The 14,339-nt window shown below is 41.8% G+C and overlaps 1 protein-coding gene across 5 annotated transcripts in view; it reads left to right on the forward strand.

Annotated features, from left to right (window-relative positions):
• Window positions 1-14,339, forward strand: part of LOC115576899 (potassium voltage-gated channel subfamily H member 7-like) — a 73,540-nt gene that overhangs the window by 41,460 nt on the left and 17,741 nt on the right. For 2 of the 5 annotated variants that reach the window (XM_030409523.1, XM_030409526.1), the window contains 5 exons: window positions 1,446-1,871; window positions 8,935-9,166; window positions 9,587-9,754; window positions 10,116-10,315; window positions 12,679-12,931. In XM_030409523.1, coding sequence (XP_030265383.1) covers window positions 1,446-1,871; window positions 8,935-9,166; window positions 9,587-9,754; window positions 10,116-10,315; window positions 12,679-12,931 — 1,279 coding nt within the window. Of the gene's footprint in view, window positions 1-1,445; window positions 1,872-8,934; window positions 9,167-9,586; window positions 9,755-10,115; window positions 10,317-12,676; window positions 12,932-14,339 lie in introns of all 5 variants that reach the window. The other 3 variants (XM_030409525.1, XM_030409527.1, XM_030409524.1) reach the window with 2 other exon arrangements.

The raw sequence follows: 14,339 nt of genomic DNA on the forward strand, positions 1-14,339 counted from the left end.
ACATGAATGATTCATTATGAGAGTGGAGTTTTCATGCCTCAAGTAATCTGTTCGTACAAGATGTTAGTCAGGAGATGTTGAGCTACATTAGTTTCGTACAGTGTGTACAACGTGTACAGTCTTAGAGCTGAAGTTCAACTCCTACAGCCAGATTACTCACATATCAACAAACATGACCTTTGCTAGACCTAATCTTCAGTCATGTCAAAGTGCAATTCTACAAACCAGCACGCACAACACTGTAAACGCACAGAGACGCTAATGCATGGTGATGTAAGTTTAACTGTATTTACATTTTACAGAATAAAACCTATTTCCTTGAACCACAAGGCTTATTTAAGATTCATTTGCTGTTCTTCATCCTAAACTCATTCAAATGGGAAATTTGGAGGAAATTAAATATGTTTTTTTCCCCTTTAGCTGTAATGAAAAAAAATGTAAAAACATGGTCTACTTACTTCTTCTACTTACTAAACAATATGTGCCAAAAAAAATCCAAAAGGAACAGTTTCTCTCTAGCAGTCCTAGTAGTTGACTTACGTTAGGCCTTGGGTTGCCAGGAGCTAAACCAGACAAGAAACCCACCTTGGTACTGTATTCTGCTTCGGTCAGGTGTTTGATGAGCCTTCTTACCACTTATTCGGCTGTGTTCCCTTGTGGGAGCTCACGGTCAGACAGAGTCTGTTACTTTGACATCTAGCGGCATGGCAGGGCCATTACTCACATTCTACACAAATAGTTTTCATGCTGTAATGGTCAAAAACACTTTATTTTTCTTACTTTTCTTGCTGCAGCACCTTAATTCACCCTCTGTCAGAACGCTCTCTCCTGAAAAGCCCAGCCTTCTCTGATCGGTTAGCTCTCACAGGCCTGAGCAGACTGTTTTTGCAAACTGGGAGCATGGCTGAGGCGACTGTATAGTTGTAACATCACAACCTTACAGAAACCCCGATGGCTCTAAAGTCACAGTTTAAGAATACTGTGTGTGTTTCTCTGGTGACTGACTGTTTTGATACATTCACAGTAATTATACATCCCCCCCCTGACTTGCTTTATAATCAAAAAAGATGTGGAAGTCTCACTTTCTACAATATGGGACCTTTTAGGAGTACATCAGTGATGTAGTATTGTCATTTCACAAGTTGTGAGACCTGTGCAAGCCAGATTATACAAAGAATTGACAGAATGAAAGTAGCAGGTGGTGAGATATTATGACTTTTTGTTCTAAAAATGCTTTAAATGGGCTCTTTGTGATGAGTAATCTGATCTCCATCTGGAAATTCAATGAAGTGTCCCTTTAAATCAAGACAGAAATCTGCAGCAAACACCATTAAATTAAACATTTTTACCTCAAATATCTTATTATTTCTGTCAGAAAGCTGAGAAGAGGGAGTGATTAAATGTCATTGGATTAAATGAAATAAATTCTTTGTCTTCTTCCTCAGGTTCTTTCTCTGGGTGCAGACGTGCTGCCTGAGTATAAGCTCCAAACACCACGCATGGACAAGTGGACCATCCTCCACTACAGTCCCTTCAAAGCAGTGTGGGACTGGCTGATCCTGCTGCTGGTCATCTACACGGCCATTTTTACCCCCTACTCTGCTGCCTTCCTCCTCAATGACATCGAGGAGCAGAGGAGGCGGGAGTGCGGCTACTCCTGCTCCCCCCTCAACGTGGTGGACCTCATCGTGGACATTATGTTCATTGTGGACATCCTCATAAACTTCAGGACCACATACGTCAACGCCAACGAGGAGGTGGTCAGCGACCCAGGCAAGATAGCCATCCACTACTTTAAAGGCTGGTTCCTCATAGACATGGTGGCCGCCATCCCGTTTGACCTGCTCATCTTTGGCTCAGGATCAGATGAGGTGAGAAGGGGGTAATGATGAAATGATTCTGAGGAAGACTGTTCCAGTCAATCAACAAATCAATCAGCCCGTCCATCATTTGGGTTTTCTCACTTCTGGGGGGCAGAAATGGAAAAATAGATAAAGTAAACATTAATATGCAGCAGCCGACTGGTTCACAGACCAGGAAAAACATGATGTGAAGCTTTTTTTTTGTAATTTATGATGGTAAATGAAGAGTCTTTAGGTTTTGGACTTTTGGTTGGACAACAGAAGCAACTGAAGACTTTAAGCTGTGAAAAGTTGGGATGAGCATTACAATTTTTATAGACTGTATATATTGATTTATCATGAAATAATGGGTACATTAGCTGATGATGAATGTAAAATGTAGCCCTAGTGACAAGACTGTGACTGGGGTGGATGTTGTCTTTAAGTATCCTGTGGGTACTGCCAAAGTAAGACGTGTCTACTTTTTTGCACATTGCAGTTTTTTATATTTCTGAAATCATTTCTAAAAGTTTAATTCAGTAAGAGTTGGACAATCTGTGAATAGAATGGTGTCCTGCATAATCTTCATATCACTGCATAAACGTGATCCTGGAAATGATCCACAAATAAATGAGATGTTTTGGATGGAGATTTAGAAGGAGGACTGGCAGGAACGGACATCCCGAGGGAGTTATTAGCAGAGAGATGAGTTTTAATTGGTCTACATTTTTTTCATGGAACTGTGTGAACTGTTTTCAACTTGTCAGCATCCAACACGCCTGTTGATTAGGAGTAGAAACGTTAGAGTCATTCATTAAGACAACATGTTTGATGTAGACACCAGCACCGGAGTTTCTGTGGTTATTTTGCAACAGTATCGGAGCTTGTTGAGCAGCAGACAGCGTAAATTTGGCTCGACTTTAGGGCTGGGCCGAAAAACATTTTCAGAAAAATGTGTTCATGTCTGTAGATACTGATGTATATTTTGTACGACCAGGAGAAATAATGTTGAATTTTACCATTTTATTCTGAAATTGAACCTTCAGTTACACAATCTCTTCTTGCTATTGGTGAAGTGGCATTTTATCACCCAGCCCTACTTGACATTGTGCAGTATCACTCCAGTTAGAGACTGCAGATGGAACAGATGCCTGGTTCCTTCAGATGCTGTCAAGAGAGTCGGCAGAGAAAAGGAAGAGCCTCAGTAATTACTCAATCGTTATTCTGTCTGGCTGGCATCAATACGATAATTGGTAGATATAAATCATGTTGTGATCACTACTTTGGCTACATGCATTTCAGTACTAATTCTTTTAAGGGAGCACCAACTTTCTTTACAAACTGAGCCCCTCCTCTGTCACTCGTGTGTTATGACGTAAGGCTGCATCTCCGGCAGTCATGTTTCCGAACAGCTTTCCTCAAATGTTTAGACCGCTAAACTAATCTGACGCCTGGCTGTCACATCTGCTTCCTTCTGCTCTGTCTTCATCAGAGCCGGGCTGGAAAGGCCCAGGGCGATCAAAATGAGTTCAAAAAGGTCTCAGCCCTCCTAACCACTCCGCCTGTGAGAAACTATTTAGCTCATGTAAGACACCTCTTGCTTTAGTTACAAAAAGCGTGCAGAGGAGAAGTGCTCAATCCACTAAAATGTGCCAGATGCCAGGCTTTGTTATGTAACAACTCCAAACACGCAAAAAACACTCCAGATTGATGGGTGTGTTGACAATGAGGCCCCCCCCCCACTGTGGTCGGCTGGTTTGCAGAGTCATTATTTACCATTAGGTGTGTGTTGCTGTGAGGGAGTCTGTGGCTAGAGGCTGGCAGTGAGTGGCAGGTGGAGAAAAAAGAGCAGACAGCTGAGTGCGATGTATGTCCTCTTCATACAGCTAGATGACTGGTGCAGCGACAGAATGTGTGTTCCCGTTACAGCTCGTGTCCAAAGCACACAGTGACAGGATGAGTAGAATGACAGAACGTTGTATTTTTAGCTCCTCCAATCAGCTGCAGAAACTGAAAATAACACATCCATGTACAGTTTTAGCTCCTGTCTTTAAGGTTATTTTAGCTCTTCGTGCAGAGACGAGGGCTATTTTTAGACATAATCTCGTGCACCTTAGTTGCCTGGAAACCATCACCGACAATATGTTAAGTTTTTTTTTTTTTTTCCAGATTTCATTGGAAACATGGCAGGTTGAAATCTCCCGTGAGAGAGGTGGAGGATTTCAGCTGTGCACTAGAAGCTGAATTTCCCTACAGGAGCCATTTGAGCCCCTCCATCATTTTCATATCAACGTCCTGTTGTGATAAGATGAGATTTGCCTATTATGTCCACACTCACGTGTACATAGTGTTCAAATTTGAGGTAATTGCAAATTATAGAGGCTTAGTGCGAGTCTGCTCTGAGCCAGAATTCAAATACTATTTTGTTTTAATCCTGGGCAGGGTAGAGTTCATTTGTGTACATAAATAAGTGCAGAAAATAGCTCTGAACTCAGCCAACTTACCCGAAATGTCTTAGGGCATGGGTGATTTTACTTTAATATGAGTAGATTTTTTGCTTCAGTGGTCTCAAACTCTCACAAGACAAATCTCTTTATTAGCTCAGTGTGAATTAACATAAACAAGTCCGCAGCGTCAGGCTTTTATTTGTTGTCAATGAAGCAGTTCCACACAGTTAATCATTTCAATGATTGTTACTGATTGGGTCTCCTCTTCGGGCGAGAGTTTCTTTTTTTTTGCTCACACATATTAGATTTGAGCTTAAAGTGAGCCAAAAGATCTTTACGGCAGATTTTCTTTATATATTTCCGTGCAAATTAAACAAGTTTTAGTTTTTTTATTTGTTTTTGTGAGATTGTAAAATGTGCATTGCCTGTACAGAAATGTTCTCCATCTCCTATTATGCAGCAAAAACCTGCAGCAACGTCTGTGCTAAACAAAGCAGAATGAGGAGGCAGGTTCACTGTAACAAGCAGCCCCCACAGTCTCACTTGTGCCCTGCTGGAACTGTGTTCTCAGTCAGAAGAGACACAGAAAATCATATTCTTTCTACTCAGACAATCGTACAGCTGTAGACAGCAAGTGTTCTTTGTAGATTAGATGAATAAGCAAAACAGCATTGTTGACTTGCTCTATGACCTGTGCAGCTCGGTGTACGCAGTGGATATGGTTGAATCAATATGTTCATATTAACAATGAATCGCATGACTAAATTGAGGTGAAGGGTGTCGATGTGCTGTGATGAACCCACAAACTTTGCAATTCACCTCAGCTCTGTGGAACTTTTCAGCATTTTTCAGTTCAATGATTTTGTTTTACAACTTTGCTGCTCTGGTTAAGTCTCTCTGCTCTTGTCCGTTGTCACTTGCTGCCACAGCAGGCTGCTGTTTTCAGCGAGAAAGCTCTAAAGAATCAGCAGCAGAAAGACACAATTACAGACCGGCTGGTGAACATGAGTGGCGAAAGAGTCACATATTTCCCTCAGGAGTTTGTGGGGAGCAGAACAGAGCTGAAAGCAGAGTAAATATTAGACTTGCATTCAAAGGGGGGCACAAACATGACTCCAAATGAATGCTAATGTTGCCCCGTAAGTGCTGGATGTGTAAATAAGCAACTGTTTGCTAACAACTTAAAGGACTGCTGTGTAGGATTTAGTGACAACTAGCAGTAAGGTTGCAGTCTCACCAACGTCCCTACAATGGCCCCTAGAAACACAAAAGACATGTAGAGCCAGTGATTGTTTTTTCTATTCTTGGCTACTGTGGGAACATGTCAGTGCAACATGGCAGACTCCCTGGAAGAGAGCCTGCTCCCTCTGTATATACTGCATGTTAAAGGCATATTTCAAAGGTATATATACAAATTCAATTGGATTGAAGTCAGGTGAAGTTTCATAGTCCGCAAAACATTTCTCGAGCTTCACAGCAAAACAGCATTGCATAATTCTCTTAAACAAGTGAAGTCAATGGGCACTTGCTTGAAAACGTAAAAAACACGATAAAAAAATGCTTGTTCGGCTTCACCTGAGTCACCGGAAGCCCCGAGACCCAAAATTGATTTAAAAAGACGCTATTTAAACCCTTGATGCGTAGTCAAGATCATGCACTGATGCTAATTATTTAGCTTAGAAGACCAGCTACAGTGAAGATTTCGTCTTTTCAAATGAATTTGGATTCCTAATTCACTAACTTCAGAGAATAGGCTGAAGCGATGACGTCTGCTTGATGAGTAATTTCATATGAGCATGTTGTGTACAAAGTCAGAGGGTTACACCACAGCCTTGACTGACTCTTGGTGTTTTAAAGTGGCCAGGCGAGCCTAGAAAACCACAGTGGCAGATGGCCGGAGGGGGATATTCAGCGGATATGTTTTATACAGCTGGTTGCTAATGTCAGCCCCAAACGCCTCGGACTTACTGTAAGCCCAGATTTTAATCAACATTACACTGTGTGGCCACATCATACGGCGTGTGCTGTATCATCTGTGCAGGTCACTCAGTTACACTACACCTAAGGCAGTGCACGCTCACAAGCGGCGTTTACTGGATAATTTAGGGCTCATCTGTTTCTGTATATGATTCATTCACTGTTTGTTCAGTTGTCAGTGAAAGGGCGCGCTAGCCTGACGCACAGCAGTGAATGATAGCTGTGATTTAGGGGTGAGATTGGGAGGATGGAGGCTCTTTAATGGACCCATCAGAAGCAGCTACAGCACTCTTCCTCACCATGACGGAGACGCACTCTCCCTCATGAATCATTTTCCTCCAAAAAACATAAAAACCCACTACCACCACCACCTTTCCTGCTTTTACTACTTTGAATAACTCATGTCATGTTTACTCTCACCTGTACAAGAAGGCTAAATCAGCAAGTAGAGACATGAGGAAGCACAATTACAGCAGGAGGCCGTGGGTAATGATTTCCCTGAAGACATTAGGATAATTGTCAGAAGCAAAAGGGAGTGGTAGGACCCATTAGCATACTGGAAGTCTCACTTATTGTGTTTACAGATTGCGCGATGCTAATAGATCGGAACCTGTGTCATGGCTGTTTGCTGGCCCCCTTCTACCCAACTCCCCCTCCCATAGTCTGTGCGTTAAATCAGTCCAGCTTGAAAATTGAGACTGGAGGATTAAAGTGCTTTGAATTAAACGGAACAGAAGGCACACAATGTGTACATTGTAATGTATGCACGCGAGTTGCTTAGATGCTGTTGTCCTCCCATTGACTGGCTTTGACAAAGGCTCCAAGCTGCTGATGTTTATGCTTTATCGAGCTCATTTTTCTATCATCATATGCCGTTTCATCCTCGGCCAAATGAATGAGTCACCAAACTCTCTCCCTCTCTCTCGTACGTTTATGTCCATGCCAGCCTGTTCTACTAAAAGCCAGTTCAAAACAGACTTTCATGATGTGCGGAGCCACGGGCAGCCCTGTCTTAGTCAGTGAGGTTGTGTTGACACTGAGGGATGCTGAGACCTTGAGAGATCTGTTTACAGCATCAGGAATGATCCACTGTCTCGCCTGTGTGTCTGGTACTGTATGTGCAGGGTGCAAATAAGATTAAGTATTCCTAAACTACATATGTTTTTGAATCGCTAATCCTGAGCTGACCCTGACCCCGACCCTTGACTCTGAGAGAAGACAAACAACTTGTTCACTTTGATAGCCGGGAAAAGGTGTGTTACAAGTGTCAAGTGACAGACCTGAGATGATGCTGGGTTAGATCCAAAGCCCCTGATTTGGATAGACTTTAAAGGTTAGATGTTCCACAAAATATTTAATGGCAATAACTGGTAATTAAGTTAAAATATTTGGTTTTTAATAAACTTGTAATTTTACTTAAAAACCGAGAAGAGTTCCAGCATCATTTGAGAATGACCTGCTTCATGATTTACAAGGCTGGCTGAGAGTAACTAAGTAGATATACTCAATAATTTGCAATAGACACCAATGTTGATTGTACAATGTAGTGGCTATAGAATAATGACAGCATCTGCATTTAGATTTGTTCCCCATAATCCTTTGACTTTGCAACTCTGTCTACCACTGGGTTTAAAATTCCCTATGAAATTTAGTGCTCAGTTTACAGTACAATATGGCACGGTCAATGAGTAAACTCACACTTTTACTTTTTATGTTTTCTTCTATTCAACTGTGACACCAACCCCTGCTGTAGTTACATTTTCTCTTTACTTCTTCAGTAATTATGCCTATTTCTTCTCTCCTTTTTTCATACTTGTGTTGATTGTTTCTTGACGGAAATTCAGAAAAAATGGCTGCCACATTGTTAGTATAAGCCCAGTGATTCCAAACCATTAGACTTAGGACCTCTTGGGGAAAAGGCAATCTAGCTAGAGCTCCTTCTCACGTTTTAAATAAGGTGAATGTTAAGATTAATTTAGTGATAGTTTAGCAACATCTGGGTTGTAAAACAAATTTGGGTCCCTTTATGCTACATAAGAAAAAAACAAAAAACAAATCGAAGGTGCTGAAAGCCTGAGGAAAGAAAGCTGCTCTGGTGTCTGGTGGTACGGCAGCAAATGCTTCTGTATCTTTTGCCAGATGGCAGCAGGATGAACAAACTGTGGCTCGGGTGGGTGTTGTTTTAACTTTCCTTTGGGCTCTGTGATATCTATTGAGGAAACGTTTCCCCTTTTATATTTCTGGTGGTATATTTCATAATTGTTTGAGGTCCAAATAAGACAAATGATCCAGTGTGTAGTTTTTCCGTCCGTCCTTTCCCTTTAATCATCTTCTGAGTCTTTGAAGGCGCCTGATCCTTGGATTAAACTACCCACTGTAACTGCATACAAAGTTGTTAGTGTGCACCTATCCACCATTAGCAGCTACAACATTAAAATGCTGCTTAAACACTGATGCATCAGTGTTTACAATTTAATAATGTATGATATAACAACATGAGTCACAGGGGAGACCTTACTACAGAACGAGTTTTTAATACTTTAAGTACATTTAGCTCACAACACAAATGGTCTGGTGTAAGCAGGGATAACAGCAGGTGATCCACATATGAATCTGTGGGGGATTTTACTCAACTAAATCCTGTATACTTTTTTTTTTTATCACCTTAGACCACCACCCTGATTGGCCTGCTAAAGACAGCCCGTCTCCTACGGCTGGTACGAGTCGCCCGTAAACTGGACCGCTATTCAGAATACGGAGCTGCCGTCCTCATGCTGCTTATGTGCATCTTTGCCCTCATCGCCCACTGGCTGGCCTGCATCTGGTACGCCATTGGCAACGTGGAAAAGCCTTACCTGGAGCATAAGATCGGCTGGCTGGACAACCTGGGCGTGTCGATAGGTGATCTTTCTTGTTTTCTGCTCTAGTTTTAAGGACAACCTGGGCGTGTCGATAGGTGATCTTTCTTGTTTTCTGCTCTAGTTTTAAGGAACGATTTAAGGATGCCACTTTGTATGCTGAACCACTGACTTTATAAAATGTATATGAAGTCTGATTGTATGTAAGCTTATGAGAAAAATTATGTTCATTTGGTAAATTATTGTCCCATTTAGAGTAAATTGGACTATAAAATAAGGTATGCTTTAGGGTGTGGCTACCTTTTGATTGATAAGTCACTACTGACTCACTGAAATATGATCACCTCTGAAAACCAAGATGTTGAAGGCTGTAATGCCAAACTTTGAAATGGTCGTACGGTGTAGGTTTTAGTTGTGCCAAACCCAAGTTTTCCTAGTGTTGTGTTATTTTTATTCATTGCAGGGAAAAAGTACAACTACAGCGACCCCAGCTCAGGCCCCTCCATCAAAGATAAGTACGTCACGGCGCTGTACTTCACCTTCAGCAGTCTGACCAGTGTGGGCTTTGGGAACGTCTCCCCCAACACCAACTCTGAGAAGATTTTCTCCATCTGTGTCATGCTCATTGGATGTGAGTGACAGCTGAGTCACAGTACATACAGTTCTTTAATCCTGCTATTACTGAAACCATCTGTAAGGTTGCAGCTATTGAATATATAAAACCAGACATACTTTATAAGACAAATGCACTGATACAAACCATTCACACTCACTCAATAGGTAAATATTGAATTCTGAATGTTCTTTTATTGCCTCCCATTTTAACACAATTGTGATTTAATGGCTTCCCATTGCATGAAAGCCCCTGGGTAGGTCTTTCCCTGAGAAAACCCTGACACACAGGCAGCAGCAGTGGTTTATTTGGTAGGTACTTTGCATGAGCAGCCTCAGCCGCCATGCCTCATCGGTCACCTGTCTGGCTTCTCTCCCAGCTCTAATGTACGCCAGCATCTTTGGGAACGTGTCCGCCATCATCCAGAGGTTGTATTCAGGTACGGCCAGGTATCACCTCCAGATGCTACGGGTCAAAGAATTCATCCGCTTTCACCAGATTCCGAACCCGCTGAGGCAGAGGCTGGAGGAGTACTTTCAACACGCCTGGACATACACCAATGGCATCGACATGAACATGGTACGAGAGGAAGTGTGTGTGTATCAGTGTGTCTTTAATTTGTCTCAGAATATTAAGTTTGTTGTTGTGTCTTCTGTTGCTTCTTCTCTCTTTCCAATATCATTTTGTGCAACTTAGAACCATTTCTGCCCAGTTGCCTGTCCCCCGAAAAAAAAAAAATGCTCTTACCACATCGTGAAGCAGTCTCGCTATGTCACTGGCATAGTATAATGTTTTCATCCCGATTATACTGTGCAATGTTCAGTCATAGCCTCAAGTGAAATGAAAGCCACAGTCGCTTTAATGCAGACAGTAACTGTGGCTTTCCTCATCGTGATATTGTTCATGGTACTTATATAAGTTTGTCTTTTCCATGTCTGCCTCATGTCAAATGGAATGACCCCGCCACTCTGGTAAGAGCAGGAGGTACATGTGTTAACCCAACTAATGTTGATATGAATGTTTCCCAGTGGTAGAGCTTCATCTAGCTGTTTCTGATACCAGTAGTGTTAGCTGTTAGCTTCATGTGCAGAAAGTGTGAAAGAGATAATATGTTTAATTACTGTCCTAAAATGCATGTTAATAGAGGACATGTCCCCAGTGTCTTATCTGTACACACATGAACACATACTGTAAACACTTGCTGTGATGCCACATCATAGATGGATTTACAGTATCTACTTGTGCATGCCAATTGCTGCAGACGACACTGAATTTTCTCGCAGGCCACATTAATTGTCCATTACCTTGCACGTGGCCGGCCTCGAGGTCCCTCTTTGCATGAAATCTGTGTATTCAAACAAAACCCCATGATATTCATCTGGTACCAGAGACAGAGTGAATCACGCCTGTGAGAGTGGGCACAGCCTCGCCGGGCGCTGCCAGGTTTCCCTCCCACTGTGGGAGGCTTGGCTGCACGCTCCGCAGTGGCACCTGCGCTTGCCAAATGTTGTTCAGTCTTTCCTTTCCAAATCTACTGATCAGTTGTTGTTCTGAGCAAACGAAAAAAGCCTATCAGAGCCAGGAAAAGAAGCAGCTCAGGCTTCATTTCTTTTGCTGTGTTCGTGTCATTAGCACATTGTATTTCATGTGTAAATGACGAAGATTAGAAATGTGTTTTTTCCTTGTTTCGACTTTCCCTTATGTGTCCTCGAAGCCCCTTCCCCCTTCGCCTTCCAGTGTCTGTTCAGGTGTCAGTGTTTGGAAATGTGGTCCTTCACAGTCAGTTCATGTTGTCCAGAGATCGTTAGTTGTTTTGTCAGTGGTCCCTGTATCTTTGTCTTTAAAGGGTAAGTGTGCTATATATTTGTATGCATCAGATAATCCTCACAGAAAATGTTAAATTTAACATAAAATATTTTTCTATTGTATTTTCAACAGTTTCCCAGACTAACATGGATGAGTCGGAATGTTTGATCGATCAACATTTGTATTTCTTTCTTTTTTACTTTTTTTCCCTTTTTTTTATAATGCAAAGCAGATTCTGCTTCAGGGTAGATGTGGCGAGATGTCCCGGTATTGTTGATAACCTTTCAGTGTTGGGCAAGTTACTCAGGAAGTGTTATAAGTTACTCTTATTACTTTTTCAAAAGTAATGATATTACTTTACTTATTACTTGGCATCAAAAGTAATAAGTTAAGTTACTCATTATATATATTTTTCTGAGGTAACACCTTCTCAACCTACCGAGCAGCAAGCTTCTTTACATCTTGTCAACTTAATGTCTCTCCACAACTTTGTCCTGCTCTTAAATCCAGTTTCTGTAGTTTATCTGGAGAGCATGCTGCGTCACTGGGAATAGACAACTAATTTCCAGCACAGGTTTTTTTTCCACAAGTTACACATTGCTGTGCTGCCGTATTAGATGCTTCAGTAATTTACATGTTGTATTTTTCACGGTTGGAAGCGTTTTGCTGCTCACACAAAGTTCGCAACCCCCTCACCCTCATTCTGCAGTCAACCTGACTCTGCCTGTTGAGTATACCATGTTATGGTTCATAGAGTAGTTTCATCATGAAGAAAGTCCCACAGAGAGAAGACACAATAAAGTGTTTCGCGTTTTTACTGTCGTTTATCTGCATCTTCTCAGTCTCTGTTCTGTCTCGTCTCTCGTCTGCTGCTGAAACTCTCAGAGAATTGTAGCTCTGTGTAGAAGGACATTGCAGGCTATTTCTGCTGCAGCGTGTAATAGGTTTTGAGAAGAAGGAAAGAACACAAGTGGCAATTGTATCAAATTTCTCTGGAAATCTGCTCAATTCGACCTGAAACTTCACCCCCCTAATCAATATTCAACACACATAATCTCTGCACAAGAAAGCAGACTCTACTTCCACATCTCATCTGACCACAATGATGTCTGCTTTGACCTGTGTTTCACTCTCAGGTCCTGAAGGGTTTTCCAGAGTGCCTGCAGGCGGATATCTGCCTCCACCTCAACAAGAACCTCCTACAGGGCTGTAAGGCGTTTCGCGGGGCCACTAAGGGCTGCCTCCGGGCCCTGGCCATGAGGTTCAAGACCACCCACGCACCCCCCGGAGACACCTTAGTCCACAGTGGGGACGTGCTTACTGCTCTCTACTTTGTCTCCCGTGGCTCCATCGAGATCCTCAAAGATGACGTTGTAGTGGCCATCCTTGGTGGGTCTGATGTTCACCTCCATAATGCTGTGATTCAGTAGTTTGTTATGGATTACTATGACCTCATGACTTCGTCAGCATTAAGCTGTTTCACCTGTTCAGTCACTGACCCATGAAGTTGCTGTCAGCACTAACGTATGCGTTAAGAAATCAATGGAGATTTTTCAAACCAGCAGATATAAGAAGCATCAGGACATTATGTCTACATCTACATGTAGTTTGGCAAAATGCTCATAACAGACAGACACAAATATTATATCACATGCTTATTTTTAGGGGGAAATTTACTCCAGCGTCTAACTCACAGATGCCCTTCTTATGTACTCATTTAAGCAATGAGATTAAACCTACTCAGTCATAAAATCTGTCTAATGTTTTCACACATTTATCAAATTCTAAAGCTATATTATTTTTGGAATGATGTTATCTGAAGTTCATATTCATTCATGTACTGTGGATGTGTCCCACGCTGTGCTTATGAGCAGAGTAATCAGAAGTTTAATATAATCTCAGCAAAATAAGACACTTTGTGAATACATAATGTCTTTGTGTTGCTTGGGCTCACCAGGATAGGTAAATTAAACCGACAGCACATTTACACGTCACATCTTATTTGTTTAATCCGTACCAAGATTTGAAGGTATAAAACAAGTTACAAATTAACAAGAAATAATTCTTGGCTGGACTTTGTGACTTCCCGGAGTCACATTGCCAGGCAGCCAGCTAGATGTTCCTCCTGCCTCCAGTTTTTAAGATAAGCTGAGCTGAGACAGAGACACCATTCACCCTTTTACGAGACACTGAGCCAGTAAAATTATTTTTAAGCTGTTATTTGAAGGTTAAAAAGTTATATAATGCTGCTTTAAAACAGTGAATTGCATTCATACATTCACGTTTGTTCATGAAAATGATCTAGTTAACCATGTCCAGGCCTCCTAAGGTCCCTACATAGATCTATAAATTGAGCTACTGTAAGCCAGGCACTTTACATACCTTCCACTGCACACTCAGATATCTAAGAGAGAATCCAGTAGCTTGTCTGGCTGTAGATTATAAAGTCTGACGATGCAAGGAATGTCATTGCAGAGTTCAGTGTAAGCACACACACACACATACACACACACGTGATGTAGAAACTTAGTGACATTCATTTAGCGTTCATGAACACAGAATGTCTAAACATTTCTAATTAGCCCTGTCAATTCTGTTGTTGAGCTCGTATGAAGCACAAAAACCCTTCAGGAGGAAGAAGAAGTCTGATCGTTCTGTCATTCCAGCCTGATTAGCTTTTGCCTGAACTCGCCTCCATTAGCGTAGACGCGGGTGGGCCAACTAAATGAAGATGGCTCTGTTGTGCTGTGATATGGCTGGGTTGGCAGCTGAGATCCCTGTTGGGTATGTTGTAATA

The sequence above is a fragment of the Sparus aurata genome, chromosome 24 (genome assembly GCF_900880675.1).
Source record: "Sparus aurata chromosome 24, fSpaAur1.1, whole genome shotgun sequence".
In the NCBI taxonomy this organism is placed as follows: domain Eukaryota; kingdom Metazoa; phylum Chordata; class Actinopteri; order Spariformes; family Sparidae; genus Sparus; species Sparus aurata.